The 27325-nt window shown below is 36.8% G+C and overlaps 2 protein-coding genes across 4 annotated transcripts; one reads left to right on the forward strand and one right to left on the reverse strand.

Annotated features, from left to right (window-relative positions):
- Positions 1–615: 615 nt before the first annotated feature.
- LOC104589847 (uncharacterized) lies at positions 616–13168 on the reverse strand. Of its 3 annotated transcripts, XM_010248281.2 has the most exons (6): positions 13033–13168; positions 12471–12558; positions 6861–7018; positions 6105–6453; positions 5389–6034; positions 616–1018 (listed from the first exon to the last, which is right to left on the reverse strand). In XM_010248281.2, exons 4-6 carry the CDS (start codon positions 6450–6452, stop codon positions 948–950), a joined length of 1065 nt encoding a protein of 354 aa, XP_010246583.1. In that variant the 5' UTR covers position 6453; positions 6861–7018; positions 12471–12558; positions 13033–13168; the 3' UTR covers positions 616–947. The 3 variants fall into 3 exon arrangements, with proteins under 3 accessions (XP_010246583.1, XP_010246584.1, XP_088754657.1); XM_010248282.2 differs by lacking the exon at positions 6861–7018; XM_088898531.1 differs by lacking the exons at positions 6861–7018; positions 13033–13168 and adding an exon at positions 12763–12815.
- Positions 13169–23010: 9842 nt separating this feature from the next.
- On the forward strand, positions 23011–27107 carry LOC104589845 (nuclear protein). Its single transcript, XM_010248280.3, has 5 exons — positions 23011–23475; positions 23599–23816; positions 23946–24074; positions 26488–26619; positions 26722–27107. Exons 1-5 carry the CDS (start codon positions 23166–23168, stop codon positions 26833–26835), a joined length of 903 nt encoding a protein of 300 aa, XP_010246582.2. The 5' UTR covers positions 23011–23165; the 3' UTR covers positions 26836–27107.
- Positions 27108–27325: the final 218 nt, after the last annotated feature.

Here is a 27325-nt window from a genome sequence, read left to right on the forward strand (position 1 = left end):
GCTTAATAGACCCTACTTTGTGTGTTACAAAGAGCATGGTCTGTACCAGCCGATACAAGCCCGACATAGGAAAGCATGGGAGGAATGGCATAATATCGGACCATTCCACCCATGCTACGTATCACTCACCTTGGAAACCAATACAATATGCCAGGTCCTTTAAACCTTGCCGTTCACTTTGTGACCTCCATGCAAGGTCAACAAGGTACCATGCAACAGAGTGACCTCTACAAGGTCAGTGGAACTTGGAAAACATTAGAAACTGGAAGAAAATTGAGAGGTAATACATGCTAGTACACCTTAGCAAATAAACATTCTAGGTTCAAATATGATGTATATCAGTTTTCAAGGTCATTGAAACATTAAATACTAGGAACCAAGGGGTCTTCATAGGTTTAGATGATAGAACCCCTCCAAGTATATCTATTGGGAAGACATTGAACTGAAACAATAAAAGAATAGAGCATCAAAGTTTAAAAACTTGCGATACGCATTTTTTGTGTATCATTTCAATACTTTGAACCATGCTTATTGTATTTCAATTGCACTCTCCATTGAGAATTTCAAGCATGAGCAGCTGACGAAAAACAAGAACACAGAAAAGCCCAAAATCAACAAAACAGTAAGCTGCTGATACTTTTCATGGATAAGATAATAAGAGATCTTGATATAACTGACTGCACGAGAAATGCATCCATCAAATCCTCATACAAGAGAACAGTTAATATATATATATATATATATATACAGAAGTTCCGGGTGGAAGACCACAGAAAAACTACAATCTACAATAGAAATTTTTCCTTTCCTTCTTTCAACATCTATACTTACAATAGATAAGATGCATTTTCTTCTTTACAGCTCTTCCCATTCATTAGGATTGCCCTGTCGGTTGTCCCCTTTCAACAAAACGGTGAGATCTTATATTTTGCTCCAAAGACATTGAATTAGCTTACCTTCTTGGGTATTGTTAGCTGATTGTCTGCCAACTTTTTGGGTTTATCCACCTGATAATAACCTTGGAAAGAGAAAAGGCTAAATGTCAGAAAGAATTTAAAGATTCATGGTACTTTCTTTAGGTTACATCCTAGGTGGGAAACATTAATCTCATTACGACCAATAAGAATAGAAATTAAAAAAAAAAAATCTTTTTCCCTAAAACATGATTATGAATATTGTAGGACATAAAAAAAAGACCGACGAATATGAAATTTACACCTCAATCATTTATATACTACACTTACTAATGGATTAGGAACCTGCCAAAAAAACCAATGGATTAGGAACCCAAGATCCCTAAAAACTGTTGGACTGTGGTGAGACCCTGCTTTTGTTGAAAATTCCACCTGCAGTTTTGTGTATATTGTGCATTCCATGCTCATAGATATAACACATGATGGAATAAAGCTATATGTTGATGAAAAATTTTGGTAATTGGTATATGTATCGATCGAAAGTTGATTTCATTAATCAAATAGAATAAGACTTTACAAGCATCCCTTGGAGAGATGCAAGGTGCAGCCTCTCTTAAACATTACAAGAGATCAGAAATAAATATTACAAATCTGCCCAAAATAACCCACCCCTAGAGGACCCTTGTTTAGCAAGAGAGTCAGCCAAAGCATTGACCGACCTACCCACCCATTGGACTAAATATTATGTCTTGTTAAGCATTCAACTTTTTTTTATGAGATCCCTATAACTGCAAATGACTGAATCTGGACTCGATAACCAACCACCTTAGACTCCCCTTCAATTAACAATTTCTCCACTCCAAGTTGGGTGGCAATTTGGAACCCTTGTACTACAGCCAATAACTCAGCCCTTGTAGAATTCCCCTATTCCCTCCAGGCCTGAGAACAAGGATATAATGCTGCCATCCTCATTCCTCAGAACCCCTCCTATGCCAGATGGCCCTGGATTGCCTTGACTGCTTTCATCAAAATTCAGTTTAGTAAATCCTTCCAGAGGAGGTGCCCAAATTGTTATAAATCTGTTTTTCTTAACCAAAGTATGGGCTAGCCCAATTCCTCCAAATGTCATCAAAGGAGAGGGAATTGAAGGAATCCAAAGATTTCAGCCAATTATCAGCCCTAGTCAAAATGCACTCCTTCACTACTGGAAAGGATCTCTCCTTCACTTGGAAAATTCTAGCATTTTTTATTCCCAAATGGTCCACAAAGTGGCTACTCTGAAACATATCCACTTGCTTCTCCCTCTTTTGTTGGCCAAAGATAGAAAAAAAAAACAACAATTTGACTTCTGTTGGCTGGTTCCACCTACATCTAAACAAAATAGACATCCAATCCCATAGAGCTATAGCAAAGGAACAAGAAATCAGTAAGTGGTAGCAGTCCTCACTATGAGTTTTGCACAAAAACAAACCAGTTTGGGGATAAACGCAAAAAAGGTTTTCCCAAAAAGAACTGAATTCCTAGAGCAAGCATCATACCTTACAAATTGAAGAAACTTGGGAAGAATGCCATGTATTGTCTTCCAAAGTGTTGTTTTGGTAAAACCGACGAGATACTCCAGCATCCCAACCAAAATCAGAACAGCCATGAATACTAGGCACCACCTTGTACCACAAACTTTCTCTTTCCAAAAGCCATTTCCAAAGCCACTTCGGCACTTCCCCAATAAAGCTTCCTTTTTAAGAGCCAAAATTCCCTAGTCTTCCAAACCCCCTACCTCTTTACTCCGACAAACTATCTCCCAACTAAATGGTCCTTTTTCTCTCCCCTAGTTCCCAAGAAAACCTCTCGTCAACTTTTCTAATTTCTAGCCTCCCTAGAGGGGGATCCTAAACACAAAAAAAAAAATACACCAATAGATTGGAAAGCATAGCTTTAATCAAGGTTACCCTTCCCTCAAAAGTAATATAATTCTTTTTCTAGGATGCCAATACTTTTTGAAAATTTTCCACAATTGGATACCAAAAACCGCTATCCCTAGTATTGCCCAAAAGTAACCCAAATAAGTCATGGACCATGAAGAAATAGAGCAATCCATGCAAGTTGCAACAGACTCAACTTCACTATCAACCAAATTGACACCCATGACCCACCACATAGCTCTTTTCAAAATTGTCTTTAAATTGGCGACGCACTCAAAACCTATTATTAGGTCCTTAAGATTTCTTACTTTCCTCGAGTCATCTTCCTTCACAAAAGATGATAATATCACCTGTACACTGAAGATGAGTCACATATACATTGTTCCTGTCAATCTTCTAACCACTCATTACCTCCTCCCTATCTGGCTTTGAGATCAATCTAATAAGCACATCCGCAACCAATGTAAAAAGGAAAGAAGAGAGAGGGCCATGTGTAAACCTCTACAAGTTGGAAAGAAATCCTTTTACCACTCCATTCACTAGCACAAAGTAATGAACCAAAGTGAGACAACCAAAAATTCAAAGACACCATTTTTCCCCAAACCCACAATCCTAAGAGGAAACTCCAGTCCACCAAATCATACATCTTCTTTAGGTCTAGTTTGCAATCAAAACCTTGACTCCCAGATTTCCTCATATCCTCCATGCACATCAGTTAGTGCTTGCTAAAATTAAAATCCATTAATTTAAAAGTTTCATTAAATTCTTTGGTGAGGGAAACAGAAAATTACTCAAGGTCGTGAATCCTGCCACCATGTTGGACACTGACTGGTAAAGAAACAAAGCTAGGAGCCCCACCAAGAAGGCAAGGGTCTATCCTATATCTGTATTTACATCATAAAATCAGAATGTTTAAACCTAAGCATAAGGTGGTATTGATGGGAGAACCAACAGTGATGGTAACACCTGAGGCTTCTTCATTCAATGGGCTCATGACTCACAACCTACCAGCACGTTAGAATGTCACACCCCTGTCATTGAGGATTTAGAATCACGGGTTTATGTCCTTGATCCTTCTAATCATAAATGATACAAAGATGATGTATGTAAATAGATGCAGTTATTGTAGTAGTTTTCCAACCAACCCGGATCGTAATTACCTGATTTTAAACATAATGGCTAGGCCCCATAGAGTTGTCATTCACCCTCCTCTATAGATACAGCTGTTAGATTGGAATAATACATCGGAGGATCCATAGTATACATCAAAAAATTACAATTACAATTATTGAACCATGTCTACTAATTATTCTTTTGGAATCTTTTATCTCAATTCATAGGAGGGTATCTATTGTATAGGCCTCCTGGGTTTGGCAAATCAAGCTTGATTGCTGCCATGACGAATTTCTTGTGTTATCACATCTATGATATCGAGTTAACAAAGGTTTCAGATAATTCGGAACTCTAAGCATTGTTGATACAGACGATGAACCGTTCAATCATCATAATTGAAAATATCAATTGTTTGCTCAATCTAACCGCAAACCGACTCTCAAAAATGAAAAAAAATAAATAAATTCATTGATACCGATGCCAAAGAGCCATTGACGGTGCAACGATGGAGAGAGAAAAATAGATGGGCCATGCTTTCGAGACTGCTCAACTTCATTTGGTCACACTTTTCAGAAAGAAACTCAGCAGTTAGTCAGAATATTCTGTTGGATGGGGCGAACACTGGTTTGGTCAATGGTTATGGCGGAGGAGATAACAAGGGAAGAAGAAGAAGAATTTTAAGTGGGACAGTGAGAATTTTTGTTTTTATTCTTGGTCATCTGTGAATAGGTGGGAATTTAAGTGGGACTCACCTTAATTTCCCAGATTTTTTTATTTGAGCAATGCCACATCAGCAGGCAAACACTGGTTTGGTCACCTGTGAATAGTTGGTCAGAATATTCTGTTGGATAGGGCAAACACTGGTTCGGTCAGTGGTTATGGTGGAGGAGATAACAGGGGAAGAAGCAGAAGAAGATGAATTTTAAGTGGGACAGTGAGAATTTTTGTTTTTATTCTTGGTCATTTGTTAATAGGTGGGAATTTTAAGTTGGGACTCACCTTAATTTCCCAGGTTTTTTTATTTAAGCAATGCCATATCATCAGGCCTTATTATTTTATTATTTGTCAACAGAACCATCAACAACATCTCAAACGCCGTCTGTTTTTTGCCTTAAAGTAGCCTTTCCATCGTTGTTTGAGGGCGAAAATGGCCCTTTTAATTCTTTAGGGTGTAAAGTGCTTTTTTACAAAGTTCAAGAGTTGTCAAAGCTGAAAATCCCATTTATTAGCATACACTTCCAGAGAATATACAACGATGATGAAAGCCAAACAGAAAAACATTACATTCAAGTACACAACAGAAATACAGAATGATGACAAAGTCAACTACTTTATGTTAACAAGTATACAACCAAGACAGAAGCATAGAGATGATAACAAAATAGAATACTCTAACCAGAAACTGATAACAATTCTAAGCAGTAATCAGTCAGCAGTACCTGAGACTTGCATATTCGACAGATTTTGTAGCCAGCATACCCTCAATTCATGGGACATAGATAGGAATGTATTCCTCCACTTTTCCTCCTGAAATAACATTGTTGCTTTCAGACAGCACTTCGGAGAGAGAGTATGCACTGCAAATATGTTGTTCAAAATTTCAATGCAAGTAGTGATACTCTCCTTAACCTTCTTTAGCACCTCATCATGTTGACTTTGAATAATTGCCTTCATTTCCTTTTCCAAGCGCATCTTCTGCACTTCATATTTTATCTTCTTGGCCTCTACCCATATTCTAATTACATCATCCATTGCACCACAAGTTGAAATTTTCTTTCTCTTCCTCGTAGACATCGGGAGGCTATCAATATCAACTCTCATGCTGAATTCTCTACTCGGCGGAGGGTTATCACACAAATTGACAACATTCTGAACTCCCATGGACTCCCCTGTGGAGGGAGTAGTTTGGCAATCTTGGGTGTGGGAATTGGATTGCGAGTGTTGAACACTATCATCATCGTCTGAGGCAACCTGATTACAGCTGACACCATGTTTCTCTGAAGCTTCTATCCCACCAAATATGTACTCTAGCTCATCCCAGTGCTGGAAGTTCCTTGTTCTGAACTTCCTTGCAAAACCATTAGTCTGCAAATCTTTCCTCATTAATTAGTATCTTATGATTTAATTGTAACCTCTTAAAAACATAGGCAGTTACCTTACAAAAATTGGACCATACTGCTTCATCTGCGATTGGCTTCTTTGTCACAGGATCTATTGTAAAACCTGTTTGATTTGTTAAGATAAGATATTGTCTTCTCCTGTTCCTCAATGCATTGTACTTGTTCTTGAATTGTGAATGAACATAGTTCTTGTTGTGGATCCTGTTGAAATTTTCCCTGATGTATTTCCAACCTTCAGAGTTGAAAGTAGAAGTGGGCCTGTTGTTAGCCTTCACCATATCAACCATCAAGTCAACCAAGGTCTTCTCCTCAGCATCAGACCACATAGCATCTTCTTTGACAAACTTATTATCTTCTTTGTCATGAATATTTTCCATAGCCATCCTATGGATCAACATCCAGCCATCTCAGTCAACACAATTCAAGACATTCTGCCTACTAAAACTAAAGGCTTTAGACTCTTCCAAAACCAAAAGCTTAAGCATGGCAAATAAGTTTCCATGCACAATAAGCAACAAATGTGCATGGACTTTGACAAATGACAACAGATATTTATCTTTATTTATATGTCAAGAATACATATTTGAAATGGTTCAATTGGCACCAGCTGTTCATGCTGGTGCCTAATAAATTTAAGTGCATGCAAACAATTAAAAAAAAGTCCCCAATAGGGGTATCTTCTAGTTCTGCACAATCATCAATAATTGTCCCTCCTTGCCAGATATATATTAAAATTCATTGCACACCACTTACAGAAGTCTAGCATGAACACAAATTGCAAATTCACTTACTGATGCAATCGGATGAGAGTGCAGTTCTAGCTCAACACAGAAAATATCTCTAGTATGACCTTATACAACCTGGGCGCATCAAAACTTTTCATCTGCACATCTTTGATGCTATTATAAGCATACAAAGCACAATATACATAAAAGTGCAAGTGGACAATCTGAAAAACAGGAAGGTCTCATCAGTCAATACACCCCAATACGGCAATATCCTCTATGGATCCTAACCCATTAGTAAGTATGGATTGTACCAAAATGATAGAAGTGAGAATTTAAAATTCATGCAAATCTTACTTTGTGATCTATAATTCATGGTCACATTGAAGTTTCTCACCCAGTATGTAACCTAAAGAAAAAATCATGAATCATTTTTCTCTTTCCTTTCCAAGATTATCATCTAATGGATAAACCTAAATTAAATTGGCCTAGCCAAGAATACCCAACAAGGAAAGTTTTTTTTTTCAGTAGGGTAAGTTAATCCAAATATTTATTGATCAAAAAACAGTTAATCCAAATGTGTCTTGTTTGGATTGGGACATTCTCAACCCAAAGTTCCAAAGGCCCGAATAGCAGGGATTGGCTCATAAGTTGGACAAAATCCCATGCCTAGTTAGATGGAGCTAGTGTTTGATTATTCATATTTTTAACTATTGACTAGCTACCTCCAGTTATAGGGCAACAAGTAGCCACACCTTAGAGGTAAGATATGGGTCACTTGGTGGGAGAACATACCTGCTGCAACTCTAGTACTCTACACTCACTGTTCAGATTGCTGTTGCTGGAGACGTAGACATGTGTCGCATGTCAGCTGTGCACATTGTCTTTACAATGTGGCATAAGTTCTAGACAAACAGCAGTTTCCAGTGGTACCCTCTATAAATTCAAACCCTTATCTCTGCTCATTGTCACCAACAACTGAATAGAGTCCCTTGCAGCAACACAGATTCGCTCTTGTAGTTTTCAAGGGAACAGTGCAAGGCTAGGAACAGAGGAGCGCCTTGTCATGTAGTCACCTAGGTAATAGATTTTTTTTTAAATATAAAACATGAACCATAGGTAGTTCCCTAGGTTCCCTAGTAACTAGCAACAATCTTCTATTAATAATTATCTATAATCTTCAAAAAAAAGGTATAAACTTCATATTAAAATATAGAAAACCAACATATTCATGAGAAGAAAAAGAAATAGAAAAGAAAATTCAAAAAAAAAACATATATAGGGGCTGAGCCCCGGTTTTTGTCCTAGGAAAAGAAGAAAAAAAAGGGTAGAAGAAGAGTGTATATGGATAAAAATTTAAGTTCTTCCTTGCTTATGTTTAGGTTTTGAAGTCTTTGAGGGTTCTCAGCATACACAAACAAGCGTAAATTGAACCCTAACAAATAAGAAAACAATAAAAAGAAACTAGTATATAACCTACAAAAATAAATATTTTAATTCAATAATGTCTATTTTATTATTATAATCTCAAAATATTAAGAATAATACTTCATAGTGCCATGTACAAATAAGCTTGGTGATTAAGCAAGGCAACCCTCCATGGGCACCTTGTCACCTAGGCACCTGCCTACGTATCACCTTGACAACTATGTTCGCTCTCTCATTTAACTACATGTCCTCCTTTCGCCATCTTTACCATTCAGAATTTTAAAAGCGTAAGGCGCAAAAAAGCACAAGGGCCATCTTGCACCCAGTGTTTTAAAAGCAAAAGGCTCAAAAAGGGCGCAAGGCGAGGCACACGCCTTTTTTAGGCAAGGCACACAATTCAAAAAAAAACTAAAAAATCAAAAAAACATGTCAAAAAATTCAAAAAAATGTCAAAATTTTCAAAAGAAAAGCCAAAAAATTCAAAAAATTATAAAACATAATATTAATAAAAATATAAACTTAAATTTTAAAGTAAATGTTTTAAAAAATCATTAATCAAAAAAAATAAATATTTTAAAAAACCTATTATCTCAAATTAAAATACATAAACATAATATGTAAAGCATATTCAAATGAGAATTTAAAAATGAAATCAAACATATAAAACATTTTCAAGCATATAAAACCCACAATCTCTTTTTTCTCACTAAATCAAGTAGCTAATGTGACATATTACATTCCTAATTCTACGAGCCGCCTTTGTGCCACGCCCCTCGAGGCAAGCCCAAGCAAGTCCATGTTAGGGTCTTAAATTCTGAGTTTTCACACAAAAAAATAATGATTTTATAGTTTTATATGCTTTTAAGAAGATATTTTATTAGGATGAATGAATGGACAGCATTACCAAATAGGGGGTTCTCATGGGGGACCACTTGAGATGGAACATCAGTTCCACCTGTCTAATTGCCTTTCTCCCACGCAAAAATCCTTACTGGATTGGCAATAGGGAGACAAAAATTCCATTACAAGGCAGGGATCATATAGTAATTCAATGCAAGGTGGGTGTATGATGTGTTTTTCAATGTAGATTTCAAAATGTAATTGAGAAATCCATGCCACTTTCTTCCTTTACCAATCTTGGAGTATAAGAGATGACATCTCCAAAAGCAAAGCACAGAGATCATCTTGCAGGTCTAGATAATTCCTCTGAATTCCTAATAGTGAATAGATCCACAGGAACATGGAAATCCACTTTACATCAATTATGTATATAGACATGAAAATATTGTATCCCATCATATGGAAAACTTGACTAGAACTAAACAGTGTTGTATAAAGTACTTAAAAGATGTGTCGTCATGGCTTATAACACATCAACAGACAAAGAGGAAGGCATCCTCAGTCATATCTATCTTTCCTGTTATCTCTTTTGCCCAAAAAAAATAAATCAAAAAAAGGGAGAGAAATCCAAAATAGAAAATCAAGAGAAAGAAAGTTGAAAAACAGTAAACAGTAGATTCATCACAGGAAGAGAAATATTTATGTTTCAAGTCTCTAGAAACCAAATTTTACATTAAGGAACACACTGAAGTCTGATTGCCAATGAATGTGTAGACGAGATGAAGAGATCTAGGCAAAGAGACATTGTATGTAAGCTGAATCTTGAGAAAGCCTATGACTTGGTGGATTGGCAATTTTTAATAGAGATTTGGAGGAAATGTGGTTTCAGGGAAAGGTGGTGTAGTTGGATGTTTGGTATTGTTGTTACTTGTCATTACTCCATCCTAGTAAATGGGGTGGTAAGGGATGTTCTTTTCCAGCCTATAAGGGTATTAGACAAGGGGATCCACTTTCACCTTTCCTTTTTACCCCAATAGCTGATATATTCAGTCGAATTATCACTAAGGCTGATAGAGAAGATCTTATAAGGGGATGGAGAATAGGCAGAAGCTAAGTTCCAGTTACTCATCTTCAATTTGCAAATGATTTGGTGATTTCTGTGATGGAGGCTATGGTGAGAAGGTGGAAACCTCAAGGAGCTGGTTAGAGCCTACAAAGGAATTTCCAATTTGACAATCAATCCAAAAAAGAGCTGCTAGCGGGAATCAATTTGGAGATTGATGATGTTGAAAATTGTCTTGAGTGTTCTATATCCTCTTGGCCTATGTCCTCCTATCTAGGGCTTCCATTAGGGGAAAACCCTAGGGAGAGTAAGTTTTGGATTCCAGTCATAGAAAAGTTTGAGAAGTGGTTAGCCTCGTGGAAGAAGAATTATATCTCTTGGGTGGGAGGATCACTTTGATAAAAGCTACCCTCACGAACCTACCTACTTACTACCTCTTTATCTTTAGGATACCGCCTAGGGAAGCGAAGAGAAGTTAGAAAAATTGATGAAAGACTTTCTCTGGAACCAAGAGAATGTAAAAAAAGATCATTTAATCAGATGGGAGGTTGTGGGTAGAAGAAAAGAGGAAAGGGGATTAGGTCTAGGAAATGTGGTTAAAAAGAATTTGTCTTTGTTAGGGAAGTGGTTGTAGCGGTGGCCCTTGGTGCAAGAGAGGCTTTGGCACGAAGAGGTGAAGAGTATTCTTGGATGCTCAAAGAATGGGTGGGATGCTGGTGCATCACAAAGGGCTAACTTGGCAACACCATGGAAGGCAATTCCTAGACTTCTCCTGCAATTTCTCAGTTGTGTCAGGTATGATGTTGTTCTGGCAATTTTGCTCAGTTTTGGGAGGACACTTGGTTGGAGACCTTCCTCTAAAAGACCTTTTTCCATCCTTGTTCTATGTTTCTTTGTATAAAAAAGAGGTGATCTCAAAATTCCTTCCATCTTTGTTAAATCTTTTGGCCTTGACTTAGGATTTTGGTTTTCATAGAGGGTTAAAGGATGAGAAAGTTGTGTGTTTGTCTAATCTACTTTGCCTTCTTGATAAGGTTTGCTTGGACCCTTCAAAGTTAGATAAGCGGATTTGGGCCCCTAATCCGAAAGGGATTTTTTTCCTGTGGCTCCTTTTTTAAGTTCCTTTGCCAAACCTCCTGGTCCTCCTCTCAAGAGGTTTTCCCTTTCAAAGAAGTCTGGTGCAGGCCAATTCCCCCTAAGGTTATGGCTTTGTGTTGGGAAGTGTGCCATGGGAAAGTAAACACTATGGATAACCTACAAAACAGAAGAACCTTTGTATTTCACCTACCTAGTGTACTCTTTGTAGATCTCATGGTGAGGAATGTTACCATTTATTTTATCCTGTAATGTCACTACAGAGCTTCAGGTTTCACTCTTCTATTTGTTTGGTGGGATATGCTAGCAGAAATAAGCACGATCTTTAACCTTTCTACCCTCTCTTGGCCAGTTGGCCCCATAAAAGAGGAAGAAGCATGCTGAGGTGTGGAAGAGCAGCTTTGATCTGGACAGTTTGGGAAGAAAGGAATGCCTGAATCTTCCAAGAAAAGGAGACAAGCAGCCAAACCCTAAAGGACTGCATCATATATAGCACAATACACTGGTTAAAGTCTTTGGAACTTTTTCACCAATTCTCTTTTACTGACTTATGGAGGAACTGGCTAACAGTAGCAAGCTGTTCCTCATCAAAGCCTGGGCAACTCAGACGTGTTTTGAGAAACAAGGCTAGAGAGGTTGTTCCTCTTTCTTTTGGCCCATTGGGCATTGGGAATTCTGTCAGGGCAGAATTGCAAGCTGCCATACAAGGAGTATTTCTTTCAAAGGAATTGGACGTGGAACAACTGCTGATTGAAGAGGACTCTAAGATAGTGGTGGAATGGTTAAATAATCTGGAGGATGTCGCATGGTGTTACAAGAATGAGCAAAAAAAATTCAAATCGCTGGCATGGAATATATCTGTACCAATACAGTGGGTGGGGAGATCAGCCAATGCCTTTGCTGATGTCTTGGTAAAATAAGGGATAAATAGGGAAACATCGTTCTGGGCTCAAATGTATTATTGTATCAACATTCATGTATTTTCTGCTTTAGCTTGTGTGTTTTCTGGTTGGAGAGGCGGCACCTTGCGCCTTTCCAAGGGACTGTTCATGTAATCTGTCTTTGATTTAATGAAAATGTGATATTTTATCTATCAAAAAAACACACTGAAATCTATAATCTTACAGGGGGATGTCTAATAACTAGGGTTTCAGGATTTCAGCATTATATCATGGATATAATTTTGCTTCTGGACCTAGTGACAAGAATACGAAGTAATGTTCGAAGGCATCTGCGTATGCCATGCGTACCTTCACAGAGTAAAATTAGTAGCACGGTTCAGTCTTCCACCCAAGCTGAAAAGCAAGCTCAAGTCTGCAGCATAACTACCTTTTTTCTCTGATCAAACATATCAAGAACAAATATCAGAAAAACCAATTTTTTCTGTGAACTCAGAAGGCCTTTTTCTTATAAAAAGGTGAATAAATTTAGCGACAAAAATGGCCAAATTTATCATGAAAAAAAATAAGAAACAAAAATCGGTAGTATCCGAAGGAGGTAACAGTGAGAAATAGGAAGATCTGAAAAAGAGGAGAACTTTACCAAAAAAAAAAGAAAAGGGGGAGAGAAATCGTAAGAGAGGGACAGGAAGTTAGAAACATTGCATAGATAAAGGGGGAATAGAGAGATTGTGTGTGTGTAAGAGAGAGAGAGAGGTTAGAGTGAGAGACTGCCGGAGAGACATGATTTACCGGCGGCGGTATATACGGCTACACGAATATCGGTAAAGAAGGAGAGAGATCGTGCAAAGAGAGAGAGAGAGAGGAGGAGGAGGGTGAGAGTGAGAGACTGCCGGAGAGAGTGATGACTTACCGGCGGCGGAACTACTACGGCCAGCCGAAAATAGAAGTTGCATTGGGTAGGGAAAGTAAGGGCTATCGTTGTAATGCCTTACCATTTGGGTAAATTAAATTAAACCACAGACAACGACCCTGTACTTAGGGGGTTGTTATACTTTTTTTTTCTAGGGGGTTGTTAACACTTTTTTCTGTTTTTACTAAGGGGGTTGTTACACTTACGTCCCCGAACTTTCAACTTTGCTTTATGACAACGACCCCTTGAATTATGGATCGGTGTCAAAGACCCCCTGTACTTTAGTTATAAGGACCCCTCTACCATGGGGGTTGTGTTTGGTATAGTTTTCATTTACTAAATAAACGTTTGTAATTAATTTATTTTTAAAATCGAGAAAAAGTGATTGATAAATATTTTTTTTAGGATTTATTAATAATTAAATGCCATTAAACGTCACATCAATGGAACATTAAATAAATACTTAATTATTAAGAAAAACATTAAAATGAAACTTGTTGGTATGCATATAAATCAATACCAAACTTTATCAATAATAATGTGTATAAATCGGCATGATGGGGCAAATGTTGATTTGACAATTACGTAACAACCCTTTATCAAATAAATGGGATGCCATACCAAACACGTGAAATCAGTGACAAAAGTCTCCTGTACTTTAATTTGCCACAAAGACCCCCTAAACTTTATTCCCTTTTCATTACTGTTCCTTCAGTTATCTTAAAAAATGACTCTCATTCAACTATTTAAAATTTTTAAATCCCTAAGCCGCTCTTTTCTTATTTATTTAAATTGATGACCATAGTGACTATTGATTCCTATAAGTAATGGACGTTAGTGGATTTCTCTCTCTATAAATGCAAGTTGTAGGTTGGACGGCCATACTTTAATACTTGGTTTGGAACTAAAACCAATAGTTCAATTCTTAATGGTTTTTGTTTTGCTATCTCTAATACTAGAATAGACATTTGGGAATCGACTTGTTTACTTGACCTCACAGATGAAGTACAACTGGTCGTAAACTATTATGGTAGTACTTGAAAATTTTAATCAATGGTTGAATTCATGGAAGTTTATCTAAAAATTCAATGCTTCAAGCTTCATAGTTAGGGATGGCAATACGGCGGGTTTGGGGAGGGTTTTGTAAATTCTAGACTCTATTTGTCTCTTTAAACCTCCCAACCCGTACTCGCCCTAAAACCTATAGTGGGTTGGATTTTGAGAATCCAAATCCTCACCGCACATGAAAGTGCAAAACCCTCCCCAACCGTACCCCTCCCCGCATTCAAGGGTAGGGGCAAGTTGGGTTTTAAAGCTTGCATCTAATTTTCTATTATTTCTTATCATATATATAAGCAATAAATAAGTAAAATAACACAAATAAACATCAAGATTTCTAATTATTTAATTAATACATGTAAAAAACAAAAACTAGAAATTATATCCTTCACATAAAATTCAAAATATTATTAAGTTTAGCAAACTAGTATATAAAGGTTGTAGAATGCCAAAATCCGTACCTGCCCCAAAACCCATCATTTAAGCAAAAGAACCTTCTCCATCAGGGGGGGTAGTGGCAGGTACCCACTGGGTAGGGTAGAAATTGCCATCCCTATTCATAGCTTGTAATAATTTCAAATTGAACAGGATTTCTTTCTATGCTACCTCTCTCATTTATTTTGTAGTTCCTTAAGTTATGCTTCTTTCAAGGTAATTTTTTTTCGGGAAAGGAATACAAAGATTAGATTAGGTTAGGGTTTAAGACAAAAGGCAATGGGAAGACAATAAACAAAGTTTAGGTGGGTATTTTGGTAATTTAATGCATTTCGTCAACTTACTTAACAACTAGGGGGTATTTATTGCACGATAAAAGTTTAGGGAGGTCTTTGTCGCAATACAGGGTGGTTTTTGTCACTAACCCTATAGTACAAGGGGTTCTTTATAACTTACCCTTCCATTATTTTGATAATTAATTCTTTAGAATATTCCTTAAATATTTCTAAAATCCATGTTATTTTGGGAAACCATCTTTCCCTTTCATGTTTCCTTTTTATTTTTAATCCTAACTTTCAATGTTTCTCTCAACTTTCTTTTAACAAAATTCATATTGAGAATGCCATGAGAATGATTAGTATATTATCATTTATTTTTTGAGAATGATTATTTTTGTCATTTTGATATTTAGGTCACATTCATTTGGCGGTAAGTTTGGGGAAGGGGGAGTTTTTCGATGCTCGCTTTTTGGTAAGTATGGATCCCACTATTAAGGGTGAGTATGGGTCGATTCTGTTCAATTCCATGGCAGAACCTAGAACCTGCCATATAGGGGTCAGTTCCAAGTTTTTGAAACTTGAAACCTATCCGGTGAAGGTGAGTTCTCGTGTCGGTTTTGGCATTGGCAGTTCTAGGGTTAGTTCTAAGGTCTATCCATGGAACCTGTTTTTTCTTAACTCTTTGTCTCTCCTCTATTAAAAAGAAGAAGAAGAAGAAACATGCTCTTTAAAAACTTGATTTTCAATAAATATAATATTATAATATTAGTTTAAAACTTATATTATCTTTATTGATTAAATTAAGTAATGTAATATGTACATTATCACACTATATTCAAAACATTTTTTTTTGCTCGGACAACCCTTGAACTTTACAAAAAAGCCAATTTTGACCCTAAAAGAAGGCCATTTTTTTACCCCCAGACTTTGATAAAAAGGTCCTGTGTAGGCAAAATAAACAGCATTTGAAATGTCAACAGTAATCCTTTGTAGATTACTAACATGTACTTGGGCCTAGTCTCACTTTGGTACTCGAATTTCAAAATGTGCCAAATTTTAGGAGTACTACATTTAAATTGTAGGTGGGGAGCAGCCAAGGGCACTGCCCTAATTTTTCATGGTTTTTTTTTCCATGGGTGTTGGTTGTTCTTTGAACTTTGTACTTTCTGTTCATTTTTTTCCCTATAACAAAGCTTTACTGTCACTGATTAAAAAGAACATAGCAACAAGTCTGGCAAAGTGCACCTAACAATGAGCCTTGATTGTGAACCCAGGTGCACCTTCTAAAATACTGTGTGTACCCTCAATTTTTTTTAGAATTGATTCATTTATGATATCACAGACACCATTGATCAGTTCAGGTGCATTAGTTATAAGATCTTGAACTGCCATTTGTTTGGGTTAGTTCAGTTTTAATAGAATTGGTATAAGTGACCCTAGTCTTGGAAACATGAACAACAACCTAGAATAAAAGATAAAGGCATTGCTATAATCAAATCTTGGAAGTTAATTAAAAAATTAAAATATCAGTACCACCCCAAAATAATGCCAAATTTTATGAGTTTCTAAAACAGGTAAGGCCAAGTAAACATGCATAGATATTTGGACTTACGGTAAAAAGAATAAAAGAAAAGCCCACCTACTAGCTCAATTATAAGGTGGTGGTGCCTCACATGTACTTGTTGAATTCTGCTGTTCATGGGGCAACTTTCAACCAGGAAGCTTTTGCTAGTTTCCAAATGTCCAAAATAAGCTTTTTGTTGTAGGCATTTCTTAGAATTGAAAAATGAGAACTCTGGAAAGATAATGTTACGTTGGGAAGCTCCAGTACAGAAGTGAATGCTTGACAAATCCACCGGTCTCCTTTCTATGGACTCTTTGGAATGGTCATGTCATCCTTGTATACCTTAAATAGGCCATACCAATTAAAATATGATAGGTTGTAATGTCCAGAATATATGTCTAAAATTTTGATTTGACTACCTTTTCCTTCTGTATTAATAACACTGCTATTTGTTTCCATCTTACTGCTTTCTTCAGGCAAGAGAAGATTCATTTCAACATGTGATGAGTGAAATGGATGACAGAAGTGAGCTTTCTACTGATGAACATCAATTCAAGGATGGAGGTATGCAGTATCAACCAACCATCATAATGAACCCAATAAAGCTCCAGCGACAGGTGAACTGTTTAATTCTTCTAATCACAAATTCTAAATATCTTTAGGACAATGGATTCAGGGTGGTCATGTTTTTAAGTTTTGTAGAAACTGCGACGGGCAAGGAGGGAACTTCAAATTGCAGAGCTCATCCACTAGAACAAAGAGTCTGAAAAGCAAATGCAAGCAGCAGCAATTGAACAATCCAAACAGCTCAAGACTACAGTCAAGGGAGGGTACAGTATATGGAGGAGAGAATACGGAAGTCCAAATTCTGACACCACCTTGAAGCTTATGTAAGTCCAAATTCTGACACCACCTTGAAGCTTATGAGGGATCAGATCATAATTGTATGCATATAATGAAGTATATCTTTTCTTTCGTCTTTAATTGTATGCATATAATGAAGTTTATGTTTCAATGTTTTGCAATAGGATGTTCCCAATCTCTACATACCTAATTTATTTTGGCATTTGGATCGGAGTCTAGAATTCTAGGTCTCAAATTTAGGTGTGAACCTCATAAGAGTTGTAAATCATACATTTGATAAGGTCCAGGACTCCAGGTCTGGTTATACGTGGAGCAATCAATTTCCAATGCATAGTTATTGTGGTTAAGTGTGTGATTAGTTGGAGGCATCAAGGTATTTGTTTGATTTGTAATGAAAGAAATTATTATTTTAATACATCTATTGAATGAAAATTGTTGCTAACACTCTAATGCTTGACTCGTAGGAAACGGTGAAGGAATTCAAGAAATATTCCAAAGTTAAACATTCAAAAGGAAGACAACTATCATTACCAGTGGCTTGTATGGTTAATATGTCAATTAGATATCGTTGGAAATTTTTGAGGTTCTTGTAGTGTTAATATGTCAATTGAATGTTGTATTTGAATAATTTGTTTTTGGATTTTTTAATGTAATTTTTAAATTACATTTTTTATTTATCAAAGTTTTCATGTATCAATTATAGGATTTCGTAGGTACATTAAGATGCTAAATCATTGGAAAAAGGCAGGTATCAAAAATGCTGAAATTAAGTAGGCATATAATTTTTTTTTTTTAGAAAAGGTCTATGCTGGCGGTCCATATCTGCCAGCTTAGCTATGAACAAGATGGGAAGTAGTGTCACACAGGACCTAAGGCGGTGGTCTAGACCACCAACTTATTCAGGCGAAGCCGGCGGTCCGAAAAACTGCCGCCTTAGAGAACTTTGAACCGCATCGGACCAAGGGGAAGGCAGCAGTTTTTCCTACCTAAGCCGGCAGTCCTATCTAAGGCGGCACCCACTTACACGGCAAATAAGGGGAAAGAAAGTGGTTTGCCCCCTAACCCTTCGGTTGGGGGGCTTCGCCCCCCTGTCCCCCTTTTCGATGTAGCCTAATTTATTTTTTTGAGTTAGGGGGGTCTTGCTCCGCTTCGGCAAGCGAGCGAGACCCCCCTTTTAACAACTATTATGCATTTTTATTTTTCTTAATATAAATTTTTTTATTAAAGATAAAGAAAAAAAATGAAATCCCCCTTCCTCCTTCCTCCTCTTAAGGAAGCTTACGCCTCTTGCATTCTAAACTATGCTTCACGCCTCTAGGTAGTGGAATAACTATGTGTTTTAAAACATTGATATTTATTTATTTTTTAATTTTTAGAATAAAATATGAAAATTAATTATTTCATCTATTATGTCCATAAATTTATTCAATTTTTCATTATATATGTACTTTTCTTAATTTTAATTTAATTTTTAGAATAAAACATGCAAAATAATTATTTGAATAAAAATAAATAACTATTTAGTTTTTAGAAAATTAGAATAAAACATGCAAAATAATTACTTGACCTATTATGTCCATAATTAGATAGTATGTTTCTATTCCCAACTTCTCGTTTATTGATTATAATGTTTTTTTTTCATAAAACCCACTAAAACGTGTTATTTTTATGCATAAATAGCTCATTTATGTCTTATATTTAGTGATACTGATGTTTACTTATGATTTATTAGATTATTTATAGCATTTCCATGTGTTTCCATGCGTATCTTAATTTTTCGTCCGTATCTATGCATATCCAAGGCGTATCCCGATATGTCTTTTAAATTTGCCTCTTCGATACACATAGCATTTCCGAAACTTTGAACCTTGGTATACATCCATTTTCTGCTTACATTAAACCATCGTGGACATTTCAAACTTCTTTATTTCAGGATTGTTAAACTAAATCATCTTTTTGCCTCATGAATTATCAATTTATAGAACATATAATTCATATTATTACAATTGCAACATCACCACATCAACATGCAGAAATCCAAACTAGAGATGCATTTAGGTTATGAACATCCCTTGTCAAAAAATTGTGTAAGAAACAACTGGTCAGAAAACTAAAAGTTCAAAAAGTAATCAAAAGTCAGCAAATCATTCTTATGAACATCGCTGCATAGACTGTGATTTGTTAGACATGATTGTGTAATCTCAACACTGAGATTGATAACAGCTTTTACAGGGTTCTTTTTCTGCTCAAAGATACAAGTATTCCTCTGTAGTCATACTGAATTAAGTTCCAAAGCACATTCCCTTTCTTATTCAATCCCTTCAGATTCTAGCAACCCAATGACTCCACTGAATCTGGATTCTGGAACAAACTATTGGGCCTTAAAAGCCTTAAAATAGCGATGCCAAGTTCTGCTTGTAAAGGTACAGTGAATGAAAATATTGTAGAAATGGGGCAGGATGCAGGATAGAAGGGTAGCAGCTATTTCATGCCATCACAGAACCCTACCAGGGGCCTTCTCTTTTCCCCCTTCATATGTTATCAAGGCCCTTTTTGTTTCTTAATGAAACTATATCAGTGCCTGTTAAAAAATCAGAAATTTGTATGGAACACATAATTATAATCCATAGCTAGGCAAGAAAAATTGATAAACACATTTATGGTGTTTGGTGTGTGTTGTTTACTGATGACACAGTATTATTTTATTCTGTTTTATTATTTATTAATTAATTTTTTTATTTTTATTTGGGTAGAAGATGGCATAGTATTGATTGACAAAACTAGAGGGGGATTAAATGCAAAATTGGATTTATGGATAAGTACCTTAGAAACAATAGGTTTTAAAACTGCATAGGAGGCATGATTTCATTGTAAAAGTAACACCCCTCCTCCTCCCCCTCCCCCCAAAATAAAAGAGGAAAAAAAAAGACTTTAACAATTAAGATAACTAACACCTTTAAATAAATGACATTAAATTATTTCACCAAAATAAGTAAACATTCTTTTTTTACTGGTAAGTACTAAGTTGAAACTTTACTAAACTGTGTTAAACAATATGGATGCAAATTAAAAGTACCAAGCACCCCTCCTCAAGACTTCAAAATAATCAAACTTTTCATATCTACTAGATATAACTTCAACCAAAATTATTATCATCTCCTTAAAAACACTAATTCGGCTATAAGAAAATTGATTTCTCCCAATAAATTAAGAATCCTGATAATTCTGATATTTGGGGGCCATTTGATAACAGCTGAAGTGGGTGAACTAAAAAGTTTATTGCTTTTTTAGCAAATAAGATTTTTAGGAGGTTGTGAGCTCCTTAATGGTTGAAGTTGAAGTTGGGTAGATCATTATACCCTTAAAATTTTCATTGTTTAATTATTTTATCAACTAAAAGACAAAGCAATATATCTTTCAGCTCAGCAACTTTAGATGTTATCAAATGGCCCCTTAGGAAAAAATGTATAACTAGGAGATAATATAAGAGATATTTTCCCACCTTCAAGAAAGAAAGCATGGAGGAGGGGGCATTGCAGGAAATTATTTGTATCCAAGGAAATCAAGACCATGGTTTATATGCATCATCCAATGGGATGCAATTAGGAGATCATCATCCATAAGAATGTAATAGGTCAATCATCAAACTATTAAAGTGCCATTTGATAAAAGAATACTTATAAGTGGATTCATTGGTCCCATTCATTCCACAAGTTAAATTGCTAGTGTGCACTATGCTCAGTGTATGTGGTTGCCAAATTGTTGTTATTGCCATTTAATGAGAACAGAAGAAAATTATTAGAGATTAGGAATGCAGAGAACTCCAATAGAAGAATTCTAAACAAAAAACAGCCCAAGACACAGCACTACAAAATAAGGCCCATAAGCCAGCAGAGAAGCAGGCAAACAGCAGAATAAAAGGAATTTCTTCTCACAGCATTTCAAGCAATCATTGTGGTCTAGTCTGGTCTGCAATTTTCTACTACGGCTTATTCTGTATTGTCTTCATCCCTGTAAATCGAGCCGAGCCGTGTGAGAGAGAGTGTGTGTAAAATCTAATAACAAAAAGAAATCATCATGGTCTGATCTGCAATAAAAAGATAGGGAAGGAATGAAAAAGAGTGAGAGAGAGAAGGAGAATATGAGAGGAGGGAGAGCAAAATCCACGATGACTTACCTTGCCGTCGCCGGAGCTTCAGTCCAAATCCGTTCTTCTTCAACTGTAAGGAGAGAGAGACGAAAGATGAGTGAGAGAGGGGTATAAAAGTTGGAAACGGCTAGTGAAAATGGTTTGAGGGCTTTAAATGTAATTTTGTTTTTTTTTGTTATTTTAAGAAACAAGAATAGGATTCTGATTACGGGGGGTGGGTCGGGAATGGCCATTCTCTCAAATGGGGGATTGTCATGGGAATCAAATTTCAGTTCCGCCCAACCAATCGCATGGTCCATTCTGATTCTGATTCCAAACCCTTAAAGTTATTGATGTATTTTGATGATTTATTGAAGTATTTATAGTATTTTCGTATGTATATATATTTATTTTAATTTTTCTCGATACACATACTATCTTCATACATTTCTTAAAATTGTCTTTTCCATACACTGTTTCTAATACTTTAAACATTGTATGAAACAAATACGAAAAACCACCTTAATCGAGGTTGGGAGGTATAGGGTTTGGGGGTTGAGGTACCCATGCCGTATATAGCCCATTACTGAAAAAATAAAATAAAGATCATAAAAAATCAGGATACTTTTATATATTATATTATTCAATAATTGATTGGATAGGGTAGAACCGACCATGAACAACCCTGGGCGTGGAGTTCAAATCTGTACCCCACAAGGGGATGCCCCGCAACATCCCACAGCACATCCCCGCCCTGTATTATGAATATCTCTCAATGATAGTACTAGTCTCGGTGATGTCATCATCGAGAGATGTTGCCAATACACAACGGGGATGTGTTGTGGGACGTTGTGGGGCGCAGATAGAGGTGTAAAGTGGGCCGTGCCACTCTCTCCAGTGAAAAATTTGGGGGTCAGCCCAGTACGGCCCACGGCTCGGGCCCATGTGGGCCCGTGCCGTGCCATGCCATGCCATGAGCTAGGCTGGCCCGTGGGCCGAGTCAAACCATGTATTGGGCCAAAACTATTTATTTAAAAAAATTGATAAAAAAACTTAAATTTTTAATTTTATATGAATTTTGTGTATAAAATTGCTTATATATGCAATAGTTAAATAAATTAGTATAATAAAATAAAAAAATTATTTATTTTATTAATATATTATATAGTAATATTATTCTATAATTATAATATATATATATATATATATATATAAATAATATGGGCTGTGCCACGGGCCATGCTGGACCGGGCTACGGGTTGGGTCGTGCCATGCCATGCCGGCCCGTGGACCTAAAATCCTAGGCCCAACACGACCCACATGGTCATGGCGGGCCTGACACGACCCACAGGCCGTCGTGCTGGGCCATGCCAGGCCACGGGTGGCACAACCCGATTTACACTTCTAGGCGCATATATGAATTCCGGGCCGTGGTCGAGAGTGGGAAGAGAGAATATATGTCTGGTCGAACCTTATTCTAACCGATCGAACCTTATCATTTCTGGTACATCATCGGGAGATGTTCTAAATACACGGTGGGATGTTCTGTGGAACGTTGTGGGCGCAGACGTGAGCTCGATTGTGGAGGGGAGAGACTCTTTTCCCTTCTAACGTACGCTGGGGACGACAAGATAAGAGAAGCGGAGAAGGAGAACAAAGATCATGTTTTGAACGGGTGGCTATCGTCGTCGTCAGTCGTCACTTATGAACAGAAAAGAGATAAAAAAATAGTACAGCATGTTCCCCGTAGCTCAGCATCCAGCAAGTTGGGGTGGGTTTATAAGTCCACAGCCCCGGCGCACGGATGGCCAACGCAGTTGCAATCTGTTCTACTAGTTCCATCTGGCGTCACTGCAGCAGAGCCACTGTCAGGTCTAGTGGTGTCAAGGTTAGGGCGTCGGCGGCAATGGCGGCCACCACCACTGTTGTCCCCGCCATCATCGTCGGAGGTGGGCGAGTAGGAAAAGCTTTGCAAAGCATGGGGGACGGCTCCGATGTGCTTGTGAAGAGAGGGGAATCTGTGCCGCTCGATTTCCCTGGACCCATCTTGGTCTGCACCAGGAACGACGACCTCGAAGCTGTTCTTCAATCCACTCCTCAATCCCGGTGGAGCGGTACCTAATTAGAGCATTTGCCTCATCTGGGTTTTCTTTGTTATGGATTTTGATTGCTTAGTTTGATGTTACAGAAATCATGTTTAGTCTGGTAAAGCAGAATGGATGCTAATAATCTAGCAGACTTGGTTTTTTTCCAGAATGGGATGCTTGAGCCATGGCTTGAGAGCAAAGGCCTAGGTGATGCCGACCAGGTTTTGGCGTATTTCGCCGTTTCCAAGCTTGGAGAGCCTCCGGTGGATGGGAAGACGGATACCAATCCCGAGGGATTAACGGCGGCATACGGGAAATGGGCATCTGCTGTGGCATCAAGATTGCATGCTGGAGGCCTTTCTTGCAAGGTGGGAGATGGGTTTTGATTTTAAGCCTCGAATTTCTGTTTGGACTGCAATTTACCATTTGTGTCAATATATTATGTTTAGATACAAAGAACAATTTTGGCATTGAAGTTGGATAAATATTGTTGGCAGGTCCTCGACAAGGAAGCTTTTCAGAAGCAAATGTTAGAGAAACTAATATGGATATGTGCTTTCATGCTGGTTGGAGCCCGGCATCCGGGAGCCACAGTAGGTGTTGTGGAGAGCCAATACCGTTCTGAGGCAAGTTACATCATTCTCTAATCGTTACTTGAAGAATTGTATTAGCGTATCATTCATACTTTTATCTCATCCCACAATCTCTGGGACATCATCATCACTGCCTGGTGCATTCTTAGTGCCAAACTGCCAATGCTTAAGAAGTATGCTTTCATCAGTCTGGGGTGCCTAATTGGGGGGCCAGCTCTTGGATGATTTGTTGACAAAGTCGCTAAACATCTTCATGGAGGGATGGTCCTATAATCTGAAAACTGAAACCTTTTTGTCATACAATGCCAATGACCTAATGTTATTGAATATTTATGCATGCAATCAATCTAACTCTCAATTGCATTCAATTGAATGTACATGGTCAACTCATCATTTTGTATGGTACTGATTCTGGATAAAATTAAATATGTATTAGAACAGAGGAACATCCTGAAAATGAGGGTTCAAGTCGAAAAGTGGTTTATTGTTCAAAAAATGCCAAATATCATGACCACCCCTCCCAAGACTTTGGATAGCTAGAGGCAGGAAGGATGCTGAATTGGTTTGCATTCAAAATCAATAGATGGCATGATCACAATGGTCTCATTGTTTGCTGGCCTCATACTCTAATTGTATCTACCTCACTGCAATTATGTCATAAGGATCTTTTGTTTGGGTTTAAGAATTTTCTATGTTTTCTGATTTTTTTAAAATTTTCATTTACAATGATAATTTGGTCATTTTACTTTTTGATTTAATGTTCATCCATTGTAAGTTGTTAGTTAAGTCATCTTTAGGGTTGATTTAAAGTTCCAAAGTAATTGGATCAATAAGTTAGAAGTTATATTGTTTTTTCTCTTAATTGCATGGGCAGTGGCAATTTCATAATTATGGTGAAGAGTAACCTGAGCCACAGCCACCCAATGTTCATCTTTTCTCTGAGGCAAGTGAAATTAAAATTGGATTTTTTTCTTTCTTGGAGCTTGTTTTGGCATTGTTTCCCTAAGCCCTAACTCTTTTTCTACTACTCTTTCTTCTACCATTTTCTCTTCTTCTTTATTGGTTTTTCTTCCTATTCCACATGTTTGATTTAAATATTGATTGGAGCTGTAATTCCATCTGTTAGAATACATAATTTTTTTTTTTAGTTCCATCTGTGCTCAAGTTTCTTGCATCCTTTGTTTATCTTTTGTTGACTTTCTACAAGAACCTATACTCTCTCTAGAAATCATCCAACTTAGAAACTCCACAAGTGACAAGCCACATATAAACCTCTATCTATGCCAACTTTCCTTTATATCTCACCTATTTACCCACTCCTTCAGTTTGTTTTGTTTAATTCATCCTATTTTTCAAGATATCAAAAAAGTCTTTCCTTTTCACTCTTGAAAATTCTATGTATACAGTATTTTAGCATATTATTCTTTCTCTAGAATCTTATATTTAAACTCTAACCTTCCCTACCATTCTTAAGACGTTTGTTAGACCTATCCCCATCTTTGCCCCAATTCCTAGCTTTAAACCCTATGGTTACTGTAGTTCTCTTTGTTATTTTTTTTTTCTTCTTTTACAACAGTTTTTATCTTCACCACTCGTCAAGTATTTGTAGTTGTAGCAAGGTAGGCTATTCATCCTGTATCAGGATGGTTCCATATTAAGTGTTAACTATTGCTCTACCTTTTTTGTTACGGGGCACTTAGTGAGTTGGATGGGACCTCTATTAATAATTTCAGGTTCCATCAGTTCTAGGAACCCTGTCTTAGTAAAGATTTCATCATTACATATAGGTCTGAGATTAATGTGATCTTTTTGTTGCATATATTTATTTCTGTGTTTATCCAAATATAGTGTTTGACCAAAAAGTTTGCCTGTATTTATCTAAATATACTTTTGGACATCATGTAGCTCAGGTGCATCTAGTAAGGCCCTGTAGAATGAAATGATTTAGCATAATTCTGTTGCATAAAATGGTTTCGTTTCAAGAATTGTTAACAAATTTGAAATAACATGCTACTTTAGGATTTTGAGTTGCTTATTTATGATGAGTTCTAGCTCAAATTCCACAAAAAAATAAAGTTATTGATATATATATATATATATATATATATATTTCTTGTACCAATCAGTGGCTTGTTTTCTAATCATTGAATGAAGTTACCATTTTCTATATAAAAAAAAGAAGTCAGTGGCTTGTTTGCTTGGTAACATGGTATGATAAGTAATGCTCAAAAAAATGAAATTCATAAGCTCAGAACTAAAGTACTATGCTGGCAAAATGGGATGAAGAAATAAATATTTTGGCTTGTGCCTCGGTCTTGATACTGGATTTATTGAAAATCGCATTTCTAATGCTTGTTTCCATTAACTAGCCATCTCTAAGTAGCGAATGAAAGAACACAATTTAAATATAACAATTAGAATTTTCTTCTCTTGTATTTGGTTGCAGGTTGCCAGTCTCATTGGAGAACTTGCATCTGCAGCAGCAGCCGAGAAAGGCTTGGTATTTGAAGAAGCCATAGTGGAAAGGTTGTGTGCTTATTCCAGGGCTGTTGCACACTTCCCAACTGCTGTTAAAGAGGTTACTTCTTGTTCTATTGTATAATAGATGAGTTTATAAATTTAATGTCACTAGCATTAAAGAGTTATGTTTCTCACTGCATTGCATTTTGAATTTTTACAGTTCAAGTGGAGGAATGGATATTTCTATTCACTCACCCAGAAAGCACTTGCTGAAAGAAAGGCAGATCCATGCCCTCTACACACAACATGGCTCAAGGAACTAAAAGTTGTGTAGATATAAGGTTACTCCCCCTCCCCCTTCTTCCTCACCATTGCATGAGATCTATCAGCACTTGACAAACATTATGCAGTGTAGGTTTTGGTCTATTGAGGTATCATCACGTAGTTTCAAGGTCATCGGTTTTAATTTGCTATTCCTTATTTCTCCCTTTAGGCTGTGTTCCGTTTGATAGAAAATTAGAGAAACAGACGAGGGAAATTCAATTCACAAAATTTATTGAGAACTTTCCTCTCTTATTTTATCACACCAAACATAGCTTTAATAAACAGGTTGATAGTCGTCCAGATAATTCCATGAGGTCGTGATGGCACCCTCCTTAGATGGGTCTGACAATGGAGGCTATACTTCGAAGGGGTGGATTGTGGGTTGGAGGGATTTTTTTTAACTTGTGTTTAGGTAGATTGATAAAATATATTATAATTTTCTACTTACACCAAGGATATTGGGTTCATTGAATTGGATTTTTTTTCTCCCAATTCATAGA

This window comes from Nelumbo nucifera, chromosome 2, assembly GCF_055504915.1.
Source record: "Nelumbo nucifera cultivar China Antique chromosome 2, China Antique-T2T, whole genome shotgun sequence".
Classification (NCBI taxonomy): domain Eukaryota; kingdom Viridiplantae; phylum Streptophyta; class Magnoliopsida; order Proteales; family Nelumbonaceae; genus Nelumbo; species Nelumbo nucifera.